General features: G+C 42.0%; 2 protein-coding genes across 8 annotated transcripts; one reads left to right on the forward strand and one right to left on the reverse strand.

Moving 5' to 3' along the window:
* Positions 1-12,065, reverse strand: LOC139424586 (uncharacterized). Of its 5 annotated transcripts, none has more exons than XR_011635957.1 (6): positions 11,408-12,065; positions 3,515-4,115; positions 3,263-3,376; positions 1,920-3,118; positions 1,581-1,735; positions 4-673 (listed from the first exon to the last, which is right to left on the reverse strand). XR_011635957.1 is itself a non-coding variant. In XM_071176569.1 (5 exons), exons 2-5 carry the CDS (start codon positions 4,108-4,110, stop codon positions 1,650-1,652), a joined length of 1,995 nt encoding a protein of 664 aa, XP_071032670.1. In that variant the 5' UTR covers positions 4,111-4,115; positions 11,408-12,005; the 3' UTR covers positions 1-1,649. The 5 variants fall into 5 exon arrangements, 3 of the variants coding, with proteins under 3 accessions (XP_071032670.1, XP_071032668.1, XP_071032669.1); XR_011635956.1 differs by lacking the exon at positions 11,408-12,065 and adding an exon at positions 7,930-8,138 and having other exon boundaries at positions 490-673; XM_071176569.1 differs by having other exon boundaries at positions 1-1,735; positions 11,408-12,005.
* LOC139424585 (myomesin-2-like) lies at positions 5,976-27,747 on the forward strand. Of its 3 annotated transcripts, XM_071176566.1 has the most exons (38): positions 6,459-6,561; positions 7,778-7,904; positions 9,143-9,238; positions 10,063-10,198; positions 10,433-10,587; positions 11,110-11,202; positions 12,416-12,504; positions 12,745-12,789; positions 13,283-13,447; positions 13,708-13,869; positions 14,508-14,649; positions 15,035-15,234; positions 15,385-15,438; positions 16,225-16,352; positions 16,614-16,797; positions 17,008-17,025; positions 17,671-17,845; positions 19,845-19,966; positions 20,583-20,770; positions 21,028-21,154; positions 21,321-21,496; positions 21,744-21,858; positions 22,113-22,272; positions 22,365-22,471; positions 22,573-22,617; positions 22,741-22,877; positions 23,208-23,352; positions 23,625-23,684; positions 24,009-24,076; positions 24,360-24,473; positions 24,697-24,784; positions 24,909-24,947; positions 25,385-25,490; positions 25,760-25,923; positions 26,085-26,121; positions 26,339-26,361; positions 26,444-26,499; positions 26,689-27,747. In XM_071176566.1, the coding sequence occupies exons 2-38, from the start codon at positions 7,801-7,803 to the stop codon at positions 27,172-27,174; spliced, it is 4,509 nt and encodes a 1,502-aa protein (XP_071032667.1). In that variant the 5' UTR covers positions 6,459-6,561; positions 7,778-7,800; the 3' UTR covers positions 27,175-27,747. The 3 variants fall into 3 exon arrangements, with proteins under 3 accessions (XP_071032666.1, XP_071032665.1, XP_071032667.1); XM_071176565.1 differs by lacking the exons at positions 16,225-16,352; positions 16,614-16,797; positions 17,008-17,025 and having other exon boundaries at positions 5,976-6,561; XM_071176564.1 differs by lacking the exons at positions 7,778-7,904; positions 16,225-16,352; positions 16,614-16,797; positions 17,008-17,025 and having other exon boundaries at positions 6,392-6,561.
* Positions 27,748-27,781: the final 34 nt, after the last annotated feature.

Raw genomic sequence — 27,781 nt, forward strand, 5'->3', positions numbered from 1 at the left:
TTTGTATGATAAATATGTTTATTGTATATTGAGATATTGGTCTTTTTAACAACTCATTTAAAGTTATGTATAAGTTATGTTCTGGAAAAATGGTAGAAAAAAATATAACATTGGCTTTTAGGATGGGATAATATTGTATTAAATCTGAACTTACTAAATGTTATTGCCGTTTCTGTCACTACTGTTACAACATTTTGATTGGTTCATTGGCAAACAATTGGCATAAATTACATTCTCAGATAGAATAATTATTTGTTGTCTTGTCATACAATTCTAAATGGGAGGAAGTGTTAATACTGTACTGTAATGTAGTGGCAGTTTTTTTTAGACCAGCTCTGTAATTACACCTGGAACATACATACTGGACCGTTTATTAGGTACATCACCCCGTTCATGAAAATGTTTCGCTCCTACACACAGTGAGTCACGTGGCCGTGGCTTGCTATATAAAGCAGACAGACAGGCATCGAGGCATTCAGTTACTGTTTGATTGAATGTTAGAATAGACAAAATACCTGACAAGCGACTTTGAGCGTGGTATGATCGTCGGTGCCAGGCGCGCCAGATCCAGTATCTCAGAATTGGCCGCCCTCCTGGGCTTTTCACTCACAACAGTGTCTAGGATTGACTGAGAATGATGCGACAAACAAAAAACATCCAGTCAGCTGCAGTCCTGTGTGCAAAAACAGCTTGTTGAATAGAGAGGTCGAAGGAGAATGGCAAGAATCGTGCAAGCTAACAGGCAGGCCACAAACAGGCAAATAACGGCGCAGTGGTGTGAAGATCGGCATCTTGGGACGCACAATGATGGGTGTACCTAATAAACTGTCCGTTGAGTGTAGATCATAATGTTGGCCAAAAGCACTTAGATCTTTTTGGTGTAATTTTCATTGCCTATGTGGTTAATTGATTTCTGCACAAGTTAATCTTCCAAATCATAGTAGGTGTATTCCAGTTATTTTAGCATTTTCAAATGAGAAAGTTGTGAATCTAAATATTTGTAGGGCTATAGTAGTCTACTGTAAGCAGTGAGGGTATCACTGTTTCTGTAAATGTCATCTCTGGAGTTCTGTAATTGAACTATGTATGGATATTTAAACATTGCTAAAGTAGAAAATAATGCACTTTTATCTGCACATATCTTAACTGAAGTGAGTAACAATCAATAACAGCAAGACATGTCACATGAGTAGAATACACTAGAGGGCAGTACATGCCTATACAATTCAGAAGTTGATTAACCATGCTGAAATAACTATGTAGGCCTATTAGATTTTCTCAACAATATAATGTGGATTAAACTCTTGAAACTAAAAAAAAGTGTTACACTACATCAATGTACAGTGAAAAGTTCTAGAATCTGACGTAGAACAGCTATGTTCAGTTGGTACAACTAGTACCAATTAGATCTGACTATTCCACAACATGAACACCGCCCAGATAAAGGGGTAGTTTGAATTAAAATTGTAATAATCTTAAATACATTTAATTTAAAAAAAATCTGTTCTCAAGTCCAAGTAGCTTTTAAAACCATGCACAGTAAACACTTCAAATCTACATGTTAAGCAATTAAGTCGTACAGGAAGTGATGCACAGGAAACGATGCAGTCCAAACGGCAGGTGTGTTGACTTCTTGATATTCTCCATTACTACTTAGAAATGTTCTCAGCCCATACATATGCTAACAGCAACAGCAACAACATCATGCCCGAATGCCACATCCAGTCGCAAAAACCTAGAGACAGGGATTTTTAATGGAAAAGCAATTAATTAACCAATGGCAATGCCAGCTTGGTGAAAGTCAAAAACTTAGTAGAGCTTGAGTATTTTTTCTAATACTTGCACATAATATCATTCAACATCTGCTGTGTACAGCATATGACATGTTTTAGGGCAAATCAATTTAACTACTTTTGTACCTTTTTCTATCTCCTCCATAGGCTGCCCCAGAAGTCTCGTCTCCTCCATAGGCTGCCCCATGAGTCTCGTCTCCTCCATAGGCAGCCAGGGGAGTCTCGTCTTCTTCATAGACTGCCCCAGGAGTCTCATCTCCTCCATAGGCTGCCCCAGGAGTCTCGTCTCCTCCATAGGCGGCACCAGAGTTTCTATATCATCCTCAGGCTGCCCAAGAGTTTCCATCTCCTTCGCAGGCTGCTCCATGAGTCCCATCTCCACAAGCGGCTCTAGACTTTCTAACTCCTTCACAAGGTAAAATGGTTTCTTCAGGATTCGCTGACTCTTACTGAACCTCCAGATGCCTCGGCACAGTGAGTCATGGATACTCTGACATGAGTCAATCTCTGTGCGCCACAGAGCTGCTCTGGCTCGGATGAGCTGGGATCTCTTGCTCTTGCTGCCTTTGGCGAGGCTGACACTGTCTTTACAGATAGTGATGATGTCCAGGCCAATGAATAGGGCATTTGAGGCCACAGCGCATTGCCTTAATGTCCTAGAGAGGGCGAGTGGAGTGCCTTGTGCCAACATCCCAATGTCAGGTAAATCTGCAGCAAATGTTTTGCCCTCTTGGAGTCCCACCTTGCCTGCACCCATAACCATGCCTTTTCCCATTAAGGCCTCTATTGCAGAGGTATTTTTTACTATGGCATTGATCTTCTTTCCTAAACTCGCACCACCTTTGCCTATATTCTTCCCAACCACTAATGCCACCACCTTCGGCTCCAAAGGGCAAATGTTGCTGGCCACCTTCTCCAGACTCCCATGGAGTCTTTGCATGTCCTCCAAGAAACATTGAAAGATTGTATTGGCTTTCTTGTTTTGGTAGCTTTTAAATGCCACCTTTGTTACACCGGTGGTTAGACTGTTGACCCCACTGGTCACACCCATTCCAATCCCTGCGATGGTAAGCCCCAGTGACAGCCCAGCAGTAACAGGGGCAAGACAAAGGCCTGCGATGGTCAGAGCCCCTCCTGTCGCCCCCACTGCACTGCCTACCACACTGGAGATATAACCCCCTTTCTTCATCTTATTTAGTTTGCCAGCTCTCCTTTCCAGCTCTTTTAGACAGTCCAGCATTCTGGAGTGGCGCTGACTGAACAGACCAATGAAGTGCAGGGCAGACTCCTGGAACAGGAACGTCAGTCTGAAGTGCTGATCCATCCTAGCAGGAGAAACATATTCCACTTTTTCATCAGAGACATTGAGACATGTAGCTGGAATCGATGAACGATCAGAAATGTGTGCCCTCAGTGTTAGTAAGCTAGTATTTGCAAATGTAACATAAAACAAAACTGTAAAGGTTTACCTGATATCACTCAAATGGCGCAAATGGTTAAACATGGTCTGCATAGACTTTTCATTCACTTCAGTGCTGGTGTCAATCATCAAGTTGTCATTCTTCTCTCTGCAAAATTTTTTTCTAATATTGATAATAAAAAGCTATTTAGAAAGCACTTTTCAGCTACAGCAGAAGTTGCTAAAATGTTACATAAAAAATATAAATAAATATGTCTGAAACCAATATTGTGTTAAATTATTTAAACTGATTTCCACTTACGTTTTTCCCAATCCCATTCTCTCACACAGCTGCTCAGAGATGTGTATGTAATTTTCCAAGTACACATGCAGCACCTCCACATTGAGGAGGCATGGGGAAAAGAAGGCTGAAGCGTCCCTCTTAAAGTGGATGAGGAGAGGACAGGTCATTCTAGCGGAGGTGATGACAGCTCGGACACTTGCTGGTTCCCTCCCCTGAGGCAGAGGACACAACCGGTTTTCATCAGCAAATACAAACAGAGAGGTGACCACCAGCCTCTCCACAGCATCCATGAAGCAGTCCAGCTCCTCCAGCCCATTGAGAGTGTCCTTCAGTACAGCTTCCAGCTCCTTCTCCAGCTTCTTAAGCCTACGGTTTGCAGTCACCTGGGTCAGATAGTCTTTCGTGAACTCTCCTAATGCCTTGGTCTTGTCTTCTGCATTCAAGACTCGGCCAAATTTAAGATCGATTCTGTCTGCCATTTCTTTGATGTTTTTCATCTTGGATTGTTCCTCCTTTCTCTGCAGGATCCACCTTGGATGCCTGTCACAGAATTCCTTCACTGTGTGGACATAGCTGAGGGTGTCTGAGATGTATTGGCCCAATAACTCTCTCATTTCCTCTGAGAAATAAGAAGATGCAGTTTAGGAAGGCTAAAGGCTTTCTGTCTCAAAGTACTTTACAGGGTCTCTATTGAAGATAAGTACAGTAAAACGACTTTACTAATCACCTATTACACAGATCTGTTCCCAGAAGATCAATTATCAATACCCAGAAATACCCAACAAATATATACCTTAATGCACTGAATCCTGCAGATGGAGTTCAGTCAACTTAGGCTACCCATTTCAAATTTAACAAAATAACTTTTGCTAAAAGTTTAAAGGTAAATGAGTCTGAGATGTGCTCCACCTTCATTCCTTTTTATATGCCTCAAAACAATGTTTCTTACAGGCTCGGGTCAAATGTCAGCTGATAGGGCTGCTGTTGAGAGCAGGGGGCGAGGTGCTCAGATGCTCATAGCTTCCACACGCAATAGTAATTGTGTTATCATTGTTATTATGTAAATACAAATATTTCTAGCAGTGTAAGGTAAAGCTAGAATACATTTTTGGACTTATAAATTAATGATATATACCCATTGATTCTTCAAGAATACAACTTATACACTGATTATACTAAACATTCCATGACATCGCCTGACCAGGTGAATCCAGGTGAAAGCTATGATCCCTTATTGATGTCACTTGTTAAATCCACTTCAATCAGTGTAGATGAAGGGCAGGAGACAGAATAAAGAAGGATTTTTAAGCCTTGAGACAATTGAGATATGGATTGTGTTTGTGTGCCATTTAGAGGGGGAATGGGCAAGACAAAAAATGTAAGTGCCTTTGAACTGGGTATGGTAATAGGTGCCAGGTTGATTGTTTTTTCACGCTCTACAGCTTCCCATGTGTATCCAGAATGGTCCACCACCCAAAGGACATCCAGCCAACTTAACACAACTGTGGGAAGCATTGGAGTCAACTCAGTACTAGGAAGGTGTTCCTAATGTTTGGTATACTCAGTGTAAATACCTTATGAGCTTTGATTAACTGTTGTACCCCATCAGAACCCCAAATATTAGCTTGTTTTATGCCAATGTTTGTAAACAGCATGAATTTAAGCAATCACTGTACAGCCTCAAAACATGGTTATAACTATTATTTTGATATCATGGATGGTCAGGCCTTGCATCCATAGCTCTATGAATTTGAGTGGTTGCATTTCTCTATGCCCAACCATCAGCTTTTGCCAAAACAGGCAGGGCAACCGCTTTGTTATTGTTACAATTAAGGATTTTAGCTTCAGTTCATGACAGCCAACATTTTTTCAGATACATTCAAAGTCTCATATGCAGGTCTCAGCTCAGGTGTCAAATCGTGACATTGTATATTATAATACGTAGCTTTTTAAGGAACAATCTGATCTACAGTTTATTGTATGGCGGTTGATTTACATCATGATCTGGGTAATTGTTCAATGTGCTGCATACCCAGATAAGGATATTTCATAATTTACTAATAAAGCACTTTCAAAGGAGATTTGCCTTGACAATGCTTTTTAGTCCAGGAGTAGGCTTGTCCCATTATTCACTACACCTGCACTCTTAACATCCATCAAAAAGTTGCCAACAACTGGGTTTATAAAGCACTCATGAAAATCGCACCATATTGAAAATGACTGTAGATTTTGCACCTGGGCGCTTGAAAGTTTATCTGCTAAGTCATATCAGGTGTAATTCCAGCTATTTAATTTTAGCATTTTCAAAATAGAAAGATCTCGATTAAAATAGTTGTAGGGCTACAGTAGTCCACTTACTGTAAACGGTGAGGGTATCACTGTTTCTGAACTTAATCTCTGGTTAAAAATAGCTGCTGGCAAGTGTTTGGACCTGGGTGGGAGGCAATCTTGAGAACCTTAAAAAGGTCTCGTAAACTTAACAGTGTTAATATCACACAGGAAATAAATCACGTCAAATTCAACTGTTGCAGAAAATGATAGTTAATGGTGTCAGTTTGTAGAGAGAAAATCATTATTAGGAAATTGGTCAAACTAACTGAAGTGGGAGTGAGCAAATCACCTTCAAGAGAGCTCTCCATTCGACCTATACATTCGGTTGTCATCTTCTCGAAAACAAAAAATAGTCTAAAACACATATTTATTTGCCTATTACATTATTGACAAAATAAAAAATCACGAATCTTTTGCAAGGAAAGACAGTTTATCCAATAAATAACCTGTTGAAAAATCCTACAATAATATCGACGAAAAGGACGCAAATATTTGTGTTAATTATTTGACCATTTCAACAGCCACCTGCCCTCGTCAACTTTGACTGAAAGTGTTGAATGGGTCAGAAAATGTTGGTAAATGCTATATATAGTCATAAGTGCATCCATACATGGGGTGGTCGGGGAAAGCCATTCCTTGAGTGAGAGGGTAATATTTTTGTTACCATCAGCAAGTGCCTCCCAAGCGGCATCAGGCTCGTCTGCTACCGCTTTGCGCTGTTTTAATCTCAAGGGGTGAGTCGCGTTTCTATCTGTTATTTTATCATAATTACGCTGAGCGGGTTGTTATAAATCCAACATTTTTATTTCAGGGGAACCTTATATTTCCAGTACATTAACGTTGATAATGGCCATATATGGGGTCATACATGTAGGCTAAGTGAAAGAGTGACAGATTTACATGTCTGGAGTTGTTTTGGGGATTGATCATTTGTCTCCGGTGAGGGATAAGGGGTTGTGTTGGAATTTATCTGAAGGCAGTTATACTTTCACTGTGCACTAATGGCATGCCTTTGAATGAAGAGGTCGCTGAACCTATTTTCTTGGGTGCATCAGTTTGGCAACCTAACGAATGATTGTATACCTAAGACATGTCCTGGAAAGTTGGATAGTGTACTGTATTGGGAGAGTACATAAACAGTTTAGTATTGAATTTATTTAGAGGCAGTTGAATAATGAATGTATTGATTGACCAGGATGTTGATGACTTGTCTTATTTATGTTAGGCCAATTTATTTTCTAATGAGTATTGGCCTACATTCAGCCAAACGTGCAGGCTACTAAATTTAGTCTGTGGCTTTTGACTATATTTCTCCAGTGCATTAGCCTTCAAACTTCTTTCAGCTATTCATAGATGAGCTGTGCTCGCTGTAAGGTGAAACATTTGAGGGGCTGACCCCTGTTTATATGGTGGTATGTGGAGGCAACATTCATGGCCCCTCTTAAACCATAAAGTTATGCCTGAACATGTCATTTGTGGGATATATATCATAGAATTAGTATGCAAGGGAGATAATGTGAAATATATATTCTCTGGCAACGTATTTGGAGTTTAATGGAGAAATAATAACCATTGCGTATCAGTCCTTCGACAGCCATTTTGTGAGGCCTTCAAAGACAGAGAGAGCCTGTGTGCCTATAAGTGCGGGCGCTGCAGTTAGGCTATGTTGTCAATAATTATGTGAAAGTTGATGATAATAGGTAATATTCATGTACTAAGGCTTTGCAGATTCTCATCAACCGTAGAAGGTTGACAACTATAGTTGACCAAAGCAGCGTGAAAAGCGCTCAATGGGAAGTCATTATTGTGTCTGATCATGCTAAATACATTGATGTTAATGTTGCAAACGTCATTAACACAGCAAACCACCTCCAATGTTCAGTTGCATGTGAAGTAAAGGTAAACAATTCCATTTCCCTCCTCCCTCTCCTTACCTGGTATTGTGACCAGGTTTCTTTTGAAGTGTTCCAGCCATGGCTACCAAGGTCATGCATTTTAATCAGAAGAAGCATGTGAGCCACGTCAGCCATCACAGCTCTCACACTACTAAGCATGTTGTCAAGGAGCACTCTTCAAGGTAGGGGATTAGTGTTATTGCTCACCTGCAGCACTATAGAAAGCAGTTTTTTTGGCAATACAGCAGCCGGAGCACAATAGTGTGGATGTACATGGTGCTGGTGTAGAGGGAAGTGGAGTGGACAAGAGATGGTCTCCAACTTCAAATGTACACCACCCCATGCTGATGCTATGCGGCTTGCAGCAATGGATTTTGCCTTGTTTTAGGGTCGTAGGGTCATATCAGGCCACTAGATGTTGCTTTAGCGCTCCTCAGACCACCCCAACCCTTTGGTGGTTACGCCATCGGCTGTGCTTCAAACTGCAATTCCAAGGTTATAGGAGTCTGTGGTGAGCTGAAGTGGTGGTGTTCAAATGGAACTGTACCCAATGAAGCCTCAAACTCAGAATTTGTCACGCTGCAAGCAGAAGCCAAAGTGTTGGGACCTATTGACCAGGTCCTAGCAGGCCGTGACGTTGATGTTGTTATGCAACCCATGTCTAGTGCGCATGCCACTGCTTTACTGTGCCTGAAACATATGCTGAACCCTGTTCTAGACCCCAACCCATCAAGAAAAAAACTATCCAGTTACTGGACTCTTTACTGGTTATATTTGCTAAGAAATGAAAAGGGCAATTCTGTAACTTTTCAACCTCCTATTCATCATTTCCAGCACCAAACCAGTGTCCATATATGTGAAAACAGCACGTTTCTATGATCTGTGGTTAAAAAGATAAGAAGAAAAGTACAAAAAACAATGTTTCTCTGTGACATCACAGGGTAGGCCATGGTGATTTTCTAAACATGCAACGAGTTTCTAGCCCAAGGGATGGTATTTTCTTGCTCCTCACGTCACCACGAATCTCATAGTGTTTGAAAATCCATGTTTTTAAAATGTTTCACTTTTGATGATGTCATCAGGTAGACGTTTTTAACTTTTTATTTTTTTCTACAAGACGTGTAAATGCTAAATTTTCACATATGTTGACACTGGTATTGTGCTGGAGATTGAAAATGAGGTTGAAAAGTGAACTTTTGTCCAATACCAATGATCTCACTATCTAAGTGAAAATCACAAAATTAATTGCTTTTATTAGCTTTTATGTCCCTTTTTGGTTTTTGATATGAAGTATATTCTACAATTGTTTTTACATTTTAAAATCACAGTACCACCAAAACAGTGCTGGCACTAAGGAAGATTTTTTTTAAAACACTATCTACCTGTTCTAATGACTCTAACGACTGCTCTCTCTCCACAGGAAATCAAGCTCTAAGTCTGTGAACCAGGTGCAGCACACCCACACCACAGAGGCTATGGCTGAACCAGCCTATACAGTGCCGGCGTTCAGCCAGAGGTGGGTCCAATAGGACAGTGTCTCACAGGTACATTGGCCCAGTACAGAAACAACCCCTAGCTTTTATCCCTAGACACTTGTGTAGATCTGAAAGGATTCGATGGGTGTAAGCAATTTGGCAAAATCTCCACCCAACTAAGATGGAACTACTACCATACCTATTACATTCTTTCAGGTTTACATGAAGTGCCTAGGGGAAGGGGCTAGGGTTTGTTTCTGGACAGGGAATATTTACCACAGTCAGAGCTGACTGCAGGCAAAGACTAGCAGGAGCTACTATGGTGACTGAAAAACACAGAAAATATGCCAAATTGTGTCTTGGTGCATGTGTTGTGTTTCATTATACAGCAGGGATCATCAAATAGATTCAGCTGCGGGACGATTTTTATATCCAACAATGAACACAAAAAAACAATAGGTCATGCTGTTTTAGGTGTAAGGGAATATTTACCACAGTCAGAGCTGACTGCAGGCAAAGACTAGCAGGAGCTACTATGGTGACTGAAAAACACAGAAAATATGCCAAATTGTGTCTTGGTGCATGTGTTGTGTTTCATTATACAGCAGGGATCATCAAATAGATTCAGCTGCGGGACGATTTTTATATCCAACAATGAACACAAAAAAACAATGGGAAAAAAAGCAAGCCCCCAGTTGTGGAACCCTGTTATACAGGTTGAGTTGGTTAGATGTTAATAACCTATCTGACCTAACACTGGACAATACGTTGAAGTGTTCGTCTGTTGTTGTCGTTTTTTATTAAACACTGTATATTGTACCGATATATAAATTCTTATCTTTCCTGCTGTGGAATATGTATGTAGGAGCGCCGGTGAGATAGAGGAGTACCAGCGAGTGTCTAGTCATGTTGGGAAAGGACTTGCTTCAATTCAGAAGGAGCTCCACAGGATGCGAGTGGCCACAAAGACCCAAGTGGAGAATATTGAGATTAAGAGAGAGGTAATACACTGGATTGTGGAAGGATCATGTTATATGCAGTGCTGCTGACACAGGATCAGATATCATTGATGAAACCCTGTGATTTGCACATATCACAGTTAAACAGATATGTAATATTTGATAGCTTTTTGCCTATAGCTTCTATTATCCTATTTCTACCTGCACTAACCTTATCACTGCTGGAGGAAAGGTTGCCCCTCATTTGCTAATGCAACCTTTACTGTCTCTCCTCAGGTGCAGGAGATGATGCACAAGAAGGGGACGTCGAGTACGGAGACGGACAAGGCCCCTGACTTCCTGGTGGCTCTGAGGCCCCACGCCGCGTGGGAGAAGACTCCTGTCAAGCTGTTCTGCACCGTAGGCGGTCACCCCAGGCCTATTGTCAAATGGTTAGGAGCGCTCGCCTCTTATTGAACCACTGTTGTACTTCATTATGTATCCGTTACCATATTGTGTATGCATCTGGTAACCACTCTGATTAGCCATGTAGTCTTTGAGATGTGACATGTTTTACCAACAACATAGCAACTGCTTAATTTATATACAGACAGTTTAGAGACATTTGTCTACAATGTTTTAGAATGCACTTTTAATTAGCATTTACCTGCAGTTGTGGTTGTAAACTGATTATAATGACGTCATTTCAACCAGATTTGTCCTCTGGGGACAGTACTTGGCTGGCTTTCATTGTGGTGTCTAATGGCGCTTTTTAGTGAGGTTTCCTCACTCTATGGGTCTCATTAGCGCTATGTTAGTGATCACATTAGCACCAATTACACCATCTCTACTTTAACAGCCAGCACCTTGGTCTTGTCTAATGCTATAAATGTCATGACAGATCTATTAAAAACACTTCAGTACTAAAAATTCCATCAGAACCCACTTACTAATTTGATGCCTTGTATTTTCAGGTACAAGGGAGGAAAACCTGTTGACCCACTGAGTGCCCCAGGAAAGTACAAGATTGAGAGCAAGTATGGAGTACACAGTCTGATTATTAGCAGGTACTGTACCTCACTCTAATTCACTGTCTCTTTTCATGTTAATTGGTTTAATTTGACCAAGGTCAAGTTCGGGTTAATTTCAACTTGATTAAGGACATGAACCGAAATTCAATTCACATACTGTAGTATTTGAAATCATTATTACATACATTAAATTGTGTTTCATTTCTTGAACTTACTGACTTCAAATGAAATTGTCACTTGCCTTGTTCTACTCTATGAACAGGTGTTGTTTTTCCACTTGTGTCAGACGGTACCCATTGTCCCCCTTTGGTTGTTCCCTGTTGCCAGTGGAAGTGAATGGCACCCCAGTGAAACTGAAGGGGGGAGGGGGTTGTTGCATTTCTTATTTAGTCTAAAGCCTCTAAAGACAGCCTGCATGTCGCTGGCCCGCCCGGCCCTCGTCTTCACGACGCCTCAGCTGTTCATACCGAAGTGCTGACCTCCGTGTCATTCGATCCGTTCATTCCTCCTCCCCCCTCTCTCGCTCTCTCGCTCTCTGCACTGAATCTCTCCTACGTCGTCATTACGTTACTAGGTCAAAAAGGACACCGCCGTTTAAGGTAGCCCCTCCACCCCAACACGCTCTCTTCCATACCCTTTTCTTGTCCTCACTTAATCAATTAGTTGTCTTTGATAATATTTGAAGAGAAAGAGTGTAACGGTGGGAATAAAATGGCCGGAGATCCATATCACTCCAGCTGGGAATATAGAAAAGGAATCGTCTTTAAAATAGTACTTCCAGGGGGGACGGTCACATTTCTCCTCTTCTATTCTCAACCTCGGTTTCTCCTTGGGAGTGTCTGTCCTCACGATGTGCCGCCTTCTTATTAACGCCTTCTGCTGCTTCAGAACGTCGCCTTCTGTTTGACGGCTCTCTCAAGCCATGAGATCACTTTCTAAAAAGCAATGTCTCCTTCTTCTCACTCATGTCGTCAAACATTTGACTGGGATTAAAAGTCGTCCTTTAAAAGGCATGAAGGTGAAGGGGAGGATGTTATGAACTAAATGCATTTCTTGGATGTTACACAGTCCTGAAGTAATTTAACACAATGCCAATAACCCCCTATGACATTAACAGTTTTTAACCAATCAGAATTCAGGATTAGACCGACCTGTTGTAGAAACAGTGATAAATGAACAGCACAATACACATGTACCGTTTATTTGAGCCAATGAAATCATAATATACTATCTAATTTCCTTCACTTAGGTGCGTGGTGAGTGATACTGCAGAGTACAGCGCCGTGGCAACGAACTCCCATGGATCAACTACCAGCAAGGCCTTTGTCACTGTCAATAGTGAGTTTTTTTCTCTCTCTCTCTCTCTCTCTCTCTCTCTCTCTCTCTCTCTCTCTCTCTCTCTCTCTCTCTGTCTTTGAAGTATTTGCACTGAAGGACTTGAGCTGCTATTAAGTGTTCCCTCAAATGTCACTCTCCAACGCAACAAACACCCATAGCATATGAATCTGAATGAAGGTTTTCATTTTGGAAAATAATGTTCCTTCTTCCCTTTCTAAAAATTATTTGTATTCCTCATAGGACCAGCAGGGGGAGCCTATGGGTCCTGCCAGCTTTCTGGTCAAGGTGAGAGGAAAGAGTGGATTGAGAAGGAGGGTGGGTGGAGAACCAGCCCAGTGCTGCTGGAGTGGGGCCCAGACATGGCAGGCTTTGCTTGAGATCAGAGTCCACAAATAACAGTCTCTATTTAAGTGGCCTGATAAGCACTGGAAACTATTGTGAGTGTGACTTTGTGCTGTTCTGGCCCTGAGACAGTCAACGAATGAAAACAAGGGGCGGCTTATATTCAACACACACTGAAAGACCTTACAATGTCACAATACAACACACTTTTACGAACACATCAACCATGATAATATTGGATTGTGCTAAACTGGTTTGTTTACATGTCATACTGACATTTCTTCATCCACAGCTGCATAATATCTGTATGTATTATATACTGATATGTTGTTTAAGTGTTTGGTTAACACAGATCATAGCAAGCACTATAGGGCATTATTGGTATACTTGAGATGTACTAATATATTAGCATGTGTTGTCCTTGTCTTCTCCTCAGTGCCCCACATGACTGTGATCCACCACAGTAAGCTGGAGATCACCATGCTGGATAGGTTTGGAGTGTCGTTCGGAACAGAGGGAGGTTCCATTAGTCTGGTGTGTACCATGGTGGTGGTCCCTGATCTGCCCAACGTACCACCATTGGCCCAGTGGTACAGAGACGGTGAGCGAGTGAACATTACTCAATGGTACATCATCACAAACAGCACCACACAGGAAAGCCATACAGTACATTGTGTAGAAAGCACAGTGCATCTTAATTCACAGCACATGTCCGTACAGCGCAGCCCAGCATATTACGGTATGACATAGAACGAAGCAACAGTTTTTGAAAACATTCTACCATCATGTTCTTACGGTCAACTCTCAACAACAACCAACTACTCGATGAAGTGTTGTTATTCCGTCTCTGTTGTTGATCAGATAAACTGCTGAAGGCTGGGAAGTTGGCTGAGATTAAGGTTGGTGGGGGCGCTGCCACTTTGACTTTGCCCCACCTGGCCAAGGATGATGAGGGTCTGTACACCCTCCGCATGTGGACGAAGGACGGCACCACCGAGCACAGCGCCTACCTCTTTGTGAAAGGTAAAGTCATATGGTCTTATAATTAAATGATATTATAATTTGACAATAAAGCAGCAAACACTCTTAGAAATCTATCTAGAACCTAAAATGGTTCTTCTGCTGTCCCCATAGGAGAACCCTTTGAAGAGTCCTTTTTGGTTGCAGGTAGAACCATTTTGGTTCCATGTAGAACCCCTTTGGGTTCCATGTAGATGGGTTCCATGTAGAGCCCTTTGTACAGAGGGTTCTACATGAAACCCAAAAGGGTTCTACCTGGAACCAAAAACGGTTCTCTAATGTGAAAGAACCCTTTTGGAAGCCTTTTTTCTAAGAGTGTAGAAACAGCATATTTATATTTGAGAAATATTATTTAATGTTATACATTAGAAAGGAAATAATGTTTAGTATAATTATATAAATTAGAAACAATACCAGGTTTGAGGTTTGTTGTTAAGAAACATTTAGGGATAAATGACACAGTTCCAACGGGCCCTTTAAACTTCAGGCCTGACTCAACACAAAGATATGGTCTAGGCATTTTACATAATCTCATACATATTTGCATGTGTTAACCCAAGTGATTTATACAGTGTTGCCACTTTGTCTCCTTATTCTCTACAGTCCCACCTTGCTTCCTTGTTCTCCTCCTTATTCCCCAGATGCTGCTCCCTCTGTGGCCGGAGCACCTGGTGCACCACTCAGCATCAAGGCGTTCGACATCAACTCGGACTACGTCCTGGTTGCCTGGAAACCCCCCAACACCACCAACGAGGCTGCCATCACCGGATACTTTGTGGACAAGTCAGTTTTAGTCATTTAGAACCTTACGTTAGACTCTCTCATACAGAATCTCCAACAATAGTCAATAAAAGCAGATTTGATTGTAGTTGTTAGAAGATGCAGAAGACCTAAAGGATGGCCGTTGAGAGTGTAAGACAGTGGAGTGATTGTGAGAAACTTCACGGTCACATGATGTTTCAGATCTAATCTGGTTTTGTGAAGCTACCGGATCTCACAGAGCCAAACAAAGACTTGTGACGAAGGCACGCGAATTAGATTTCTAGATAAATGACTGATGGAACTACAAACATCTGCAGTATCATTGTTGATGTCCATTCAGACCAAGCACTTCCACACGTCAATACATTCTATGGTTTATGATGTAATTCCTCCTCCTCCTGTACAGACGTGAGTCTGGTAGTGCTACCTGGTCCCAGTGTAACGACGCCCCAGTGCGGATCTGTAAGTACCCCGTGCACGGCCTGAGCGTGGGTCACGCCTACCACTTCCGGGTCAGGGCTGTCAACAGTGCCGGGATCAGCAGACCGTCCCGGGAGTCTGACAAGGTGACTGCCCTGGACCCAGCTGAGCGAGAGAGACTGCAAGGTACATAACCACACACAGACTCATGATGTCTACTTGAGAGTGCATACTCAAAGGACATATTTTGTATTTATGTTTTTGGGTGAAATATCAGACAGCAGATGTACCTTTGTGTCACACATGACTTTTCTGGTTTTTCCTCTGTTGAAACAGTGATTAAACTGGATGGGAAACATGAAGTAGTGATTAAAGCGGATGACCTGGAAGGTAGAGTATGCCAACACTGGTAACGGACCAAAATATTGTGTTGAGTCTGTTCTATTCCTCTCGTCTATTAAACAAAAACACTGGATAACAAATGAACCTTCCACTCAGCGTTGAAATCAACATATCCACAACATTTCCCGAACTGACCAATATCCATAAAAGCAAATACCTGTTGAATATATCGTATCGGCAAAAGCCCTTACAATATACAATACTATACACATGAATGTATGTACACATAAATACTTGTGTTCTCAGTACCTTAAAGGGGAAGTTGAAGGATTTCTCTCCTAATTGTCCTGTCATTATTAATCAATAAACCCTCGCTCTTCATGCTCACCTTCTGCTTTTAGATTGGACTTTGGCATTGCCATCGTAACAACTCTTAATGATAGTAGTCATAATAATATCAACACTTCATAATAAGAATGAATAAAAACAACTTTTCTAAGCAACTTCATTGACACCACTGGACTAACGGTGAGACGAGCACCATAATAAATAGGCACCTAACCAGCCAGCTCTTTAAACTTAGATTTAACATAGGTAGATTATAACTTATATCCTTAATTTTTCATATCCAAACGTCATCCTTTGCGTTGTACAACTTTTAACCCATCATCTAACCCTTGACGCAAACATTGTAACTAAAACGATCTAAACTAACCCCAAATGTAATTCCATAATACTAAATGAGCCCCAAATGTACTTTAAAGTTTGATCTAATTATTGATCAAATAATAAGTGTTATGAAGTATTGTTCAATGCCATCCAATCCCAACATAGGTAACGTTACATTGCCGGGGGAGCCTACAGATGTGCATGCCTCAGAGATATTCAAATCATATATCGTGCTGAGCTGGAAACCCCCCAGCCCTCGTGGACGGGCACCACTGTGGTACATCATTGAGAAGGTGTGTGGCTGCTCCTTTCCCCTTCCCATCTACAGCATGTAGATCTCTCAGTACAGTCTACTGTAGTAGATTAGACAGGCCATTTGATCTTTTCACAACTTTCAATCTGTCTAAAGTGCAGTAATATTTTTTGCAAAATGGCAGAAATAACAGCTGGCAGGTATGTTGCTAAAGGCATTTTTTCGAATGAGATTAGGGATTCAATGATGTTGTAGAAGGCTTTACCTCTCATTTGCCTTCCCCGTCCCAAATATCCACTAGTCCGTGTCAGGCACTGGGGCTTGGCAGAGGATCAACACAGCAGTGAAACTGCAGTCCCCTCGTTACCCCGTTTTCGATTTGGAAGCCGGGAAAAAGTACCAGTTCCGTGTGCATTCTGAGAACTTGTACGGGGCCAGCGAGGCCTCTAAGCCTACAGATCCCATCGAAAAGGTGGATGAGCATGGTAAGAGTGGGTTTTAGCACACACACACACAAACATAGGCAGGCACACATACACACACAGAGACGAGTACACACACACAGACGGGTACACACACATACACACACAAAATGTATGATACATGCATATGATACATGCATTTACAAACAGTGACAGTCAAGGAATCCTTCCAATTCTACTTTGATAAATGAGACTGTTTAACATATGTTTCAGGTAGTGAGCGGCCTGTTGGTATGTACAATATAAAGCCCAACGTTTATCCCTTATTTGAAACACACTGAGATTTATGTAATGTGACTATCACACTCCTGTAATGTCACAATCACAAATCGGTCTTTCACCCCTGATCGTATTTTGGAGAAACTAACTACCAATGATGATGGGCATGATTAAGTCACATCAAATCCTACAGTATCCTCACCCTAACGTCACAATCCCAAAATACGTTTCGTCCCCACAATATCCATGATTGATAATGGTACACTCTTGTCTGTCACGAACTCCCGTCATGAAAGATGCATCATGTATCACAACTGAAAATAATGTCATCCCTTGCTGAAGGAATGTTTTGTGGAATATAGTCCACAGGTTTACAGAATGGTTATTGTGTCCATTGTTCTCTATATGTCTGTATCTCCTCATAACATTGCACCAAGATATCCCGCCACATCAGGTATGTAATGCATAATGAGAAATGCTTTATTTTTCCCGTCTTAAATGAAGGTGTTTATAAATGATGACAATCATTTATTTGAAGATTTATAATGAAGATGCATGTTTTTCTCATTCCTAACCCCTTTACTCTGTTACTGTGTAGAAATGATACATCAATTCAATATCTCCAGTCCCCAACATGCATGTGTTTTGCCTGTGTAGGTGTTCCCTCCGCTCCTGGTCAGGTGGTTGCCACCAGGAACACCAAGTCCTCTGTGTTTGTGCAGTGGGACCCCCCCAAACACCCCAACCACCTCATTGGGTACTACATAGATGCCTCTTTGGTGGGATCCAAGGCCTGGGCCCCATGCAACCACAAGCCCTACAAGCACACCAGGTAGCCATTTAAACATAGACGTTTGTCTAATAGTTATCTATTCAAGCTATGGCAGTGATTTAATATTAGATATGTTATTAAAGGAGATGGGACAGTGAATGTAGTGTGACAGGCCTCTGGCTTGAGAATAATCCAGAAATCAAATCTTTGCAAACGAGACACTGATTTGGCAAAATCCTGACACCTACAGTGCCTTCAGAAAGTATTCAGACCCCTCGACTTTTTCCACATTTTGTTACGCTACAGCCCTATTCTAAAATGTGTTAAATAAAAACAAATCCTCAGCAATCTACACACAATACCCCATAATGACAAAAGGTTTTTAGAAATTTTAGCAAATGTATTAAAACCGTATTTACATAAGTATTCAGACCGTTTTGCTGTCAGATTGGAAGTTTAAATCAAATCAAATGTATTTATATAGCCCTTCTTACATCAGCTGATATCTCAAAGTGCTGTACAGAAACCCAGCTAGGAAAAACTCCCTTGAAAAGGCCAAAACATAGGAAGAAACCTAGAGAGGTACCAGGCTATGATGGGTGGCCAGTCCTCTTCTGGCTGTGCCGTGTGGAGATTATAACAGAACATGGCCAAGATGTTCAAATGTTCATAAATGACCAGCATGGTCAAATAATAATAATCACAGTAGTTGTCGAGGGTGCAACAGGTCAGCACCTCAGGAGTAAATGTCAGTTGGCTTTTCATAGCCGATCATTGAGAGTATCTCTACCGCTCCTGCTGTCTCTAGAGAGTTATAAACAGCAGGTCTGGGACAGGTAGCATGTCCGGTGAACAGGTCAGAGTTCCATAGCCGCAGGCAGAACAGTTGAAACTGGATCAGCAGCACGGACAGATGGACTGGGGACAGCAAGGAGTCACCATGCCAGGTAGTCCTGAGGCATGGTCCTAGGGCTCAGGTCCTCCGAGAGAGAGAAAGAAAGAAAGAATTAGAGAGAGCATACTTAAATTCACACAGGACACCAGATAAGACATGAGAAATACTCCAGATATAACAGAAAGACCCTAGCCCTCCGACAATTGAGCTCAGGTCCATCCTGTTTCCATTGATCATCCTTGAGATGTTTCTACAACTTGATTGGAGTCCACCTGTGGTAAATTCAATTGATTGGACATGATTTGGAAAAGGCACACAACTGTCTATGAAAGGTCCCACAGTTGACAGTGCATGTCACCGCAAAAACCAAGCCATGAGGTTAAAGGAATTGTCCGTAGAGCTCCAAGACAGGATTGTGTCGAGGCACAGACGGGGGAAGTGTACCAAAACATTTCTGCAGCATTGAAGGTTCCCCAGATTACAGTGCCCTCCATCATTCTTAAATGGAAGAAGTTTGGAACCACCAAGACTCTTTCTAAAGCTGGCCGCCTGGCCAAACTGAGCAATCGGGGGAGAAGGGCCTTGGTCAGGGAGGTGACCAAGAACCAGATGGCTAGGAGGCCAGCAACCCGGGGTGTCGCCTCTTCACTGTTGACGTTGAGGCTGGTGTTTTTCGGGTACTATTTAATGATGCTGCCAGTTGAGGACTTGTGAGGAGTCAGTTTCTCAAACTAGACACTAATGTAGTTGTCCTTTTGCTCAGTTGTGCACCGGGGCCTCCCACTCCTCTTTCTATTCTGATTAGAGCCCGTTTGCACTGTTCGGTGAAGGGAGTAGTACACAGCGTTGTACAAGATCTTCAGTTTCTTGGCAATTTCTCTCATGGAATAGCCTTCATTTCTCAGAACAAGAATAGACGTTTCAGAAAAAGTCCTTTGTTTCTGGCCATTTTGAGCCTGTAATCGAACCCACAAATGCTGATGCTCCAGATACTCAAGTAGTCTAAAGAAGGCCAAAGAATGTGCTTTTCTTTCAAAAACAAGGACATTTCTAAGTGACCCCAAACTTTTGATCGATCGGTGTATATTGTCCAGGTCTTAGAGTCAGCAATTCTACCTTAAATTCAAGACGTATAGATGATCATGTTTAATTTCGCTGTTTTAGGTTTGTGGTCCATGGACTGACCCCGGGGGAGACCTATGTGTTCCGTGTCCAGGCTGTCAACATCTATGGCCTCAGTGATGAGTCCCAGGAGTCTACTCCTATTGCTGTGGAGCCCGCCCTCAGTGAGTATCAATAGAATATTGCCATATGAGAAATGCAGAATTGCCATCAGTTAATACAATATTTAAAAAGTGAATACAATTTTTACACCAACAGTTGTCACATACAGTGCTTTACAGTAACCTTAACTAGACCCCCAAAGAGCAAGCTCTATTGCCTTACTATCAATACTTAACTTTGACTATTTTCCTTTGTCCAATGCCTAATATGAAGGATTTTATTGTTTCATCTAGAGAGGTGAGTGGAGTATGGTATGTATTGAGCTGTTCTGTTATCTAGGGGTGTTTTAATGCACAGTGTTGCTCCTGAACAGGTTCACCACCAGACTTATTCACTGTCCCTTCCCCCAACTTTTGCTGTATCTGTGCTCTGAACTCTTGTCAGAGTATCACAGTATTATCGTGTGTTTCCTTTCAAATCACCCACCATACTGTACATGCAGTTTAACCACTATATATATTTCACTGTATAACAAAAAACCCTCATACAACTGTATGACAAATCCCATATTAAAAAAAAATGTCTATGAATTTTCACATTAGTTTGAAATGAAAAAACGGGTAAATTTTACATGATGGAAAGGTATCCTGAATTTACCTGTGTGACTCTGTGCCACAGCGACTCCCAGTGCACCTCATGGCATCACCATGCTGAGCTGTGACGGAGCCTCCATGATCATTGCCTGGAAGAGCCCCAAGCACTGCGGTGGCTCCAAGATCAACGCCTACTATGTCGACAAGCGTGATGCAGACACCCTGGCCTGGAAGGAGGTCAACTCTGCCCCTACCAAGACCAAGACCTACACGGTACGTCACGTGGTGTCAGAAGTGGCATCTGATTAGGATAAATAGGTTTGCTTCTTCATACATAATGGTTTAATAACTGCGGTGTTGATAGTGTGAATGGTATGTACTCTTCCCTCTGCATCTAAATGATAGATTAGAGCTATAATAAAACATTGCCATTCAAAATCAATAGCAAATATGTAGCTACTTGTAGCAACACTGTTGAAAATATTGGATAAGTTTGGGTCCCTGTCGCAATATTGTCCCCTTCTCTTCAGGTCGACGGTCTGACGGAGGGAACCTTCTACGAGTTTAAGGTCCAGGCTGGGAACCTGGCAGGTGTGGGCGTGCCCTCTGCTCCCAGCACACCTCTGAAGTGTGAGGCCTGGACTACCACAGTACCTGGTAAAGTAACCATCTTATTATATAGTATTTTTTTTATCATTAGTATTGTGGTACTGTATAATGTCCCTGTTACTTATTTCATTTGAGATGAAGTTATTTTAATTTGAATGTTCCAGCTATGGGCAGTGAGATTGTGCAAGGTTACTGTTTGACCTTTGACCTTTAGGTCCAGCCTATGACTTGGCCCTCAGAGAGGTCAGAGGTGACTCCCTGGTCATCCTGTGGAAGGCCCCTGTCTACACCGGCGCCAGTGCCGTCACTGGATACATCGTGGAGATGGCCAAGAAGGGCCATCACTACCACCCCCTGAATGAAGAGGCCATTGGCCACTGTTACCTGCAGGTAAACAAGCAGCTACAGCATGTAGACCTGCAGAAATGATGATTCACATCATCGCTGCAGAGTTTGTATATTGAATCTTAACTTGTAATATGTGTGCATAAAACTCAAAAATGTAGCTTGAATCATGTTTGGATATAGAAAAGTTCATTAAATGTCATTGTTGTGCTCTTGTAACTCAAGTTAGGATTCCGTCTACAATGAACAATGTAATGTATAATGGATGTAATGATTCGTTGGCGCTGTATAGGTGACTGGTCTGGAGGCAGGAGCAGAGTATACGTTCAAAGTGAAGGCTGTCAACGCTGAGGGAGTAGGAAAGGCCTCCCAGACATCTGAGCCAGTGGTTGCCAAGGCTCTGCCAGGTAATAACACTTATATGACAGCTATATGACAACTGTATGACATTTACTGTGTGACAACTTCAGTCTGATATAGCCTGTTGGATTTGTGTTTGAACGGTTTTGGTATAGGAACATATGACACACACCTCCATTGGTTTTGAGCAGTATTTTCATTAGCTTTTGGTTTGAACAGTTTTGCTGATGCATATTATGTACATTTCCTCTCCACCACTCAGCAATCAAGGTTCTTATTTTGTTTGTTTTCATGTGTTAAGGCACCCAGGAGATCCAGTGTGGAGTGGATGAGGACACTGGTGATATTTTCCTGTCATTCGAGGCCTGTGAGATTTCTGAGACCTCCAACTTTGCTTGGTCTAAGAACTACAAAGAAATCAGTGACTGTCCAAGAGTCGCCATAGAAACTAAGGGCAAACAGTAAGTGTTTTTTTTTGTTGTCTTTATTGACCATACAACCATACTAAATATTTTTGTCAACATAATTTGTCTCAACATTTTTTTTTCTCCAGCTCTAAGCTGACTTTCGTCAACCCAGACGTGAGTGATTTGGGTGCCTTCTCTGTGGTTGTGACTGACACTGATGGAGTTTCTGCCAGCCACACCGTGACAGAGGATGGTAGGTTTGGATACGCTCCTAGACTCAGATTTAAAAATATAGATATGTTTCTTGTCAAAGTTTTATACTGATATTCTTCATTCTTGAATTTTATCTTGCAGCCCTGAACACCATGCTGGAACTCAGCTACAACATCAGACATCCAAGTCAGTATTATCCTTCAATATGCATCTTTGTCAGGGGTGAAGCGTCACATAGGAATCGTCTCACAATACCACAACAAACATCCCTTGAGAATTGATCATTTCTTTGTTTGTTTCTTCGTCCAGTTGTCCCACTGAAGCACCAACTGAACTATGAGGTTCTAGAGAAGGGCCACGTGCGTTTCTGGCTGCAGTGCCTCAAGATGTCACCCGCCGTCACCTATAGGTTCATTGTCAACGACAAGGAGGTCACCAGCAGTGATGTAGGTGCCAAACCGACAACCTCAAACATGTCTTTTTAATCAAGGATAAGGAAGGTGTGCTATATGGCACGGTTAACAAAGCAACAGAAAAAAAACATTCAAAAATGCATGTAAACATGATGCTTTTTCCTGTACTCTGAATTTCACTGATGAATTGAATGCAATAGTGTTTTATTCATCCCACAGGGGGCAATTATGCAGTGTGAATTTACATAACAAATAACATGAGACATAATCACATGAAACATATAAACAGTGAAACATAAAGGTAATAGTTATTAGGAAACATGCCTGATGTAATGATGGTATGTGTTTTTGTATGTGCCACAGAGCCACAAGATCAGCCATGATGTGAACACCAGGGTGATCCAGATGACTGTGGATCACTTCTCCAAGGCCAGCGAGGCCACCTACACCGTCCAGATCCACGACGGCAGAGCCAAGAACCAGAGCTCTCTGGTCCTGGTGAGAGACGGTGAGAGGGGATTTAATATACAGTACGTCAGACCTGGGTTCAATTATGATTTCAAATACTTTATCTGGGCTTGATTCAGTTTCCTGGCGCAATAGAACTAATAGAATAGTCAATAAAAACCACAAACTCTGCCCATCTGGCAATCCAGGTAAACTAAAGCAAACACTAAAATGATTTGATAGATTTTTCTTCTTTACTATAGGGCTATGGTGCTAGAGTGTAAGAGGTTGGGTATTAGGTTAAGTACTGACATTGTTGTGTTCTATTCTCAGTGTTCAAGGCTGTCTTGAAGGAGGCTGAGTTCCAGAGGTCAGAGCACATCCGGAAACAAGGTATTCTATCCTAGTACACAGATGATTGAATGCACATATTTGATCGATTTAGTATGAAAGTTTATGTGTAATTTGTCAACAAGAAAGTGAAGACTTTGTTGTCTTGAATTCATACATTAGTAATCAGCTGGTCTGTTCAGACTGCGCTGTAGATAACGCCTGTACTGGTCCCGTGTGGTTCAGTTGGTAGAGAAGGCCAGGGCTGTTGGTTTGATTCCCACGCGGGACCCGTATGAAAATTGTATGCTAAATTACGTAAATGTAAAAATGTACTGTATTTTGTGATAATAGTTTTTTAAATTAAATATTTCATATCATGTTTAGGTCCCCACTTTGCTGAGTACCTTTCCTACCATGTGGATGACGACTGTACTGTTCTGCTCGTCTGCAAGGTAACAAACACGTTTTCTAGGACCTGTTATTGTGGTTACAGATATCAATTTACTTCAGGTTGAAACTGTGTACACATTTGTAATCATTGGGGCTTTGCTGTTTACCCATTAAATTGTTGGGAGTATATATCGTTTTTGGGACTTCGTTGGGATATATTACTCTCTGTTAGTCAGCACCTCTACAAACATGTTTGGGTGTGCTTCAGCTCATGCTTTTTACTAGGCTCTGCAGTGATTTAAAAGTTGCAGGACAGATTGTATTCTGTATGTGTTTGTGTCTCAGGTTGCCAATGTGAAGAAAGAGACTGTGTTCCACTGGCTCAAGGATGAGGAGGAGATTGTTCTGGCGACCCCTCCTAACGTGATGTCTGGATCTGTTGCTCTCCCCATCTCCTTGGTAACTACTGCTGTGAACCTTGAAAGCAATGACTGCACAAGGAATACAACTGCTCAAGGGAACTCTTTTTTTTGCAGACATTTTCTTAAATGAATATTGACCCTAATTTTTCAATTTCCCACAGTATCGTTTTTTGTTCCGAGATCACGATACTATCTAAAATATTGCAAGATTTTTCTGAATTGATCATATAATCTCAGTAAATAGTACCTTTTTTCTTCAGTTCTCCAGAAAAGACCAGGGCCATTACAAAGCTAAACTCAGTGATGACAGAGGGAAAGACACTTCTGTCTTTGACATTTCTGGCCAAGGTAAACTCCTGCTCCAGGATCTCCACTATCTATAATCTGATTATTGATACAATATCATTTCCTTTATCAGGACATATTGAAAATTAATTCCTCTTTCTACAAATATTCTGTTTTTGATTTGCAGTGTTTGATGATATTATCAACGCCATTGCCCACATTGCTGGTAAGTACTTTGTATCAAAACACCTGCTTGGAAAAATATTGATGTTCTCCTTTGCATTGTTGTGGTTGTGAAGGTACTTAGTATTGCTGTGATGGCACTTAGCGTTGGTGTGGTTGTGAAGATACTTAGTGTTGGTGTGGTTGTGAAGATACTTAGTGTTGGTGTGGTTGTGAAGGTACTTAGTATTGCTGTGATGGCACTTAGCGTTGGTGTGGTTGTGAAGATACTTAGTGTTGGTGTGGTTGTGAAGATACTTAGTGTTGGTGTGGTTGTGAAGATACTTAGTGTTGGTGTGGTTGTGAAGGCACTTAGTGTTGGTGTGATTGTGAAGGCACTTAGTGTTGGTGTGGTTGTGAAGGCACTTAGTGTTGGTGTGGTTGTGAAGATTCTTAGTGTTGGTGTGGTTGTGACGTCTCTGCCTCTCCTTTTCCTCTCAGGGTCTTCTGCCTCTGAGCTGGTGCTTCAGTGTACCCCAGAAGGCATCAGGCTCCAGTGCTACATGAAGTACTACACAGAGGAGATCAGGACTGCCTGGTTGCACAAGTACGCACATCTCATCTACATCACACTCAGCAAGGCCAGTTACACAGTATGCAGCCATTTTGGAGATGAGATTTGAAGGCATACTGTAACCTACGCCAATCAATGGATGTTTCTAGATACTCATTTTATTTATTTAAGTTTAGACTGTAGGGTAGATTTGTCTGTTGGTCTTACCTCAACGTAAAGTATCCATCCTTTAAATATCACTGTGGAAAGACAGTAACGCAGGGGTTTAATTTAGACGAATAAACCTGACCATGTCCGTTTAGGGATAGCAAGATCTCGTCGTCTGAGAAGATGAGGATCGCCGGCACAGCTGAGATGGCCTGGATGCAGATCAGGGAGCCATCAGAGAAGGAGAAGGGACACTACTCCATCCAGATTATGGATGCCACCAAGTCCCACACTCGCACATTCGACCTCTCCGGACAAGGTTAGCATTGCGAGAGAAATAATCCCAGCGGGTAAAACGATGTTACAATGTTGAAATCATGTCATTACATCCAGAAGTTTAGACCACTAGGATTGTTTTAAATTGCACTTAGCTTGTCTTTTGTAGATGATGTCTTATCATGTCAATTTGTCTTTTTGTAGCATATACCGATGCCTATGAGGAGTACCTGAGACTCAAGTAAGATACTTATTTCTGTGCTTTTCTTCTTACGGTTTTTAGTTCAATTTTATTTATTTTTTTTGCAAAATGCAACACATAAAATAACAATCAAAGAATTAAAAGTTCCACAGGTTTTATAAGGCAAGAATTTGTCCTCATCGTATACACACTGCCAAATGTTTTGGTAATACACCAAGTCCTTGATTTATAACAATGTCGTTATTTTATCTTTCAGGGCTGCAGCCTTCGCTGAGAAGAGTGAGTAGACTATATTTACACAATACATATTATCCTAGTGATTACGTGACAACAAGTACTAATTGACTGTTCTAATCCTCAGACCGTGGTAGAGTGGTTGGTGGTCTGCCGGATGTGGTCACCATTATGGAGCAGAAGGTGGGATATAATATGCACTCTGAACAAACTTTATATCATGATGACATATGCTTGTATACGATTGTGATTGTATTGAAAATACGTGGTCTCTTGTAGAGAATTGCGTGCATATTCAAGAGATCTTTCTCTCTGACCTCTATCTCTCTGACGTCTGACCTCTCCTCTCCACCTCCCTCTGTCCACCTTCAGACCCTGAGCCTGACCTGCACAGTCTGGGGTGACCCCAGTCCAGAGGTCACCTGGTTCAAGAATGAAAATGAGGTAGTCTCCACTGAGCACGCCAAGATAACACTTGAGGCCAATAAGTTCGCCAGCCTCACCATCACCGCCGTCACGCCGGAGGACTCCGGCAAGTACAGCATCAACGTACGGAACAAATATGGCGGGGAGTTCGTGGAGATCACCGTGAGCGTCTACAAGCACGGCGAGAGCCCCCCCGAGCCTAAAATGGGAGGGAGAGGAGCAACACCTGCACCCCTGGCCTCCAAGACCCCTGCCCAAACACCTACCCCTGCCCAAACCCCCATCCCCCAGACCCCCACCCCATCCCTTAAGTCCCCCACCCCTTCCCTAAGGTCCCCTACCCCAACCGCCAAATCCCCAACCCCCCCTAGGCATGTTAAGTCGCCCAGCCCTGCCAGATCTCTCAAGTCACCAACCCCCCCTAGAAAGTAACCAGGGATATTGATGCCTGAGAAGGCTTGAAGCATTTTCTGCTACTGATTTATAGCATGAGTTGAGTGAAACCATGAAGGTGTCCATTTTAGGTGTCATATGTCATACACCTTGGTCACTGAGCTTTAACATGCAAGAAATGTTTGAAAAAATAAATGAACAGAGTAGATGTTAATCATAAGTGTTAATCATTTAAAAAAAGCTGCACCTTCCACTATACTGTACTATATAATGGAATGTCTGAAGACCTGGGATCAGCCTGCCTAAAGTGCCTGGTGGGCAGGGTTTGTGCCAGGTGGTGCCAAGGGGGCGGAATTTTCCATTGCAACAGGCAAGCTCAATCAAGCACAGCTAAAGTATTTGAAGTGAATCCAAAAGTATTTGAGCCCAGGTCTGAATGTCTGTGTCCATTTCTCTGTGGATGGTGAATAGATGTCGGAGAGTGCAGACGGAAAGACACACAGCCAGTGCCGTCCGCACTGCAGTCGCTATGCCAGAGAAGTTACGTTTGTCTGCACCATGTTGTGTTTCCCCCTTTGCTTTGTGTTAGAAATAAACCTAATTTATCACCTCTGTTGTCTTTTCCTGTCATTCTTTCTTTTTATTT

The sequence above is a fragment of the Oncorhynchus clarkii genome, chromosome 13 (genome assembly GCF_045791955.1).
Source record: "Oncorhynchus clarkii lewisi isolate Uvic-CL-2024 chromosome 13, UVic_Ocla_1.0, whole genome shotgun sequence".
In the NCBI taxonomy this organism is placed as follows: Eukaryota; Metazoa; Chordata; class Actinopteri; order Salmoniformes; family Salmonidae; genus Oncorhynchus; species Oncorhynchus clarkii.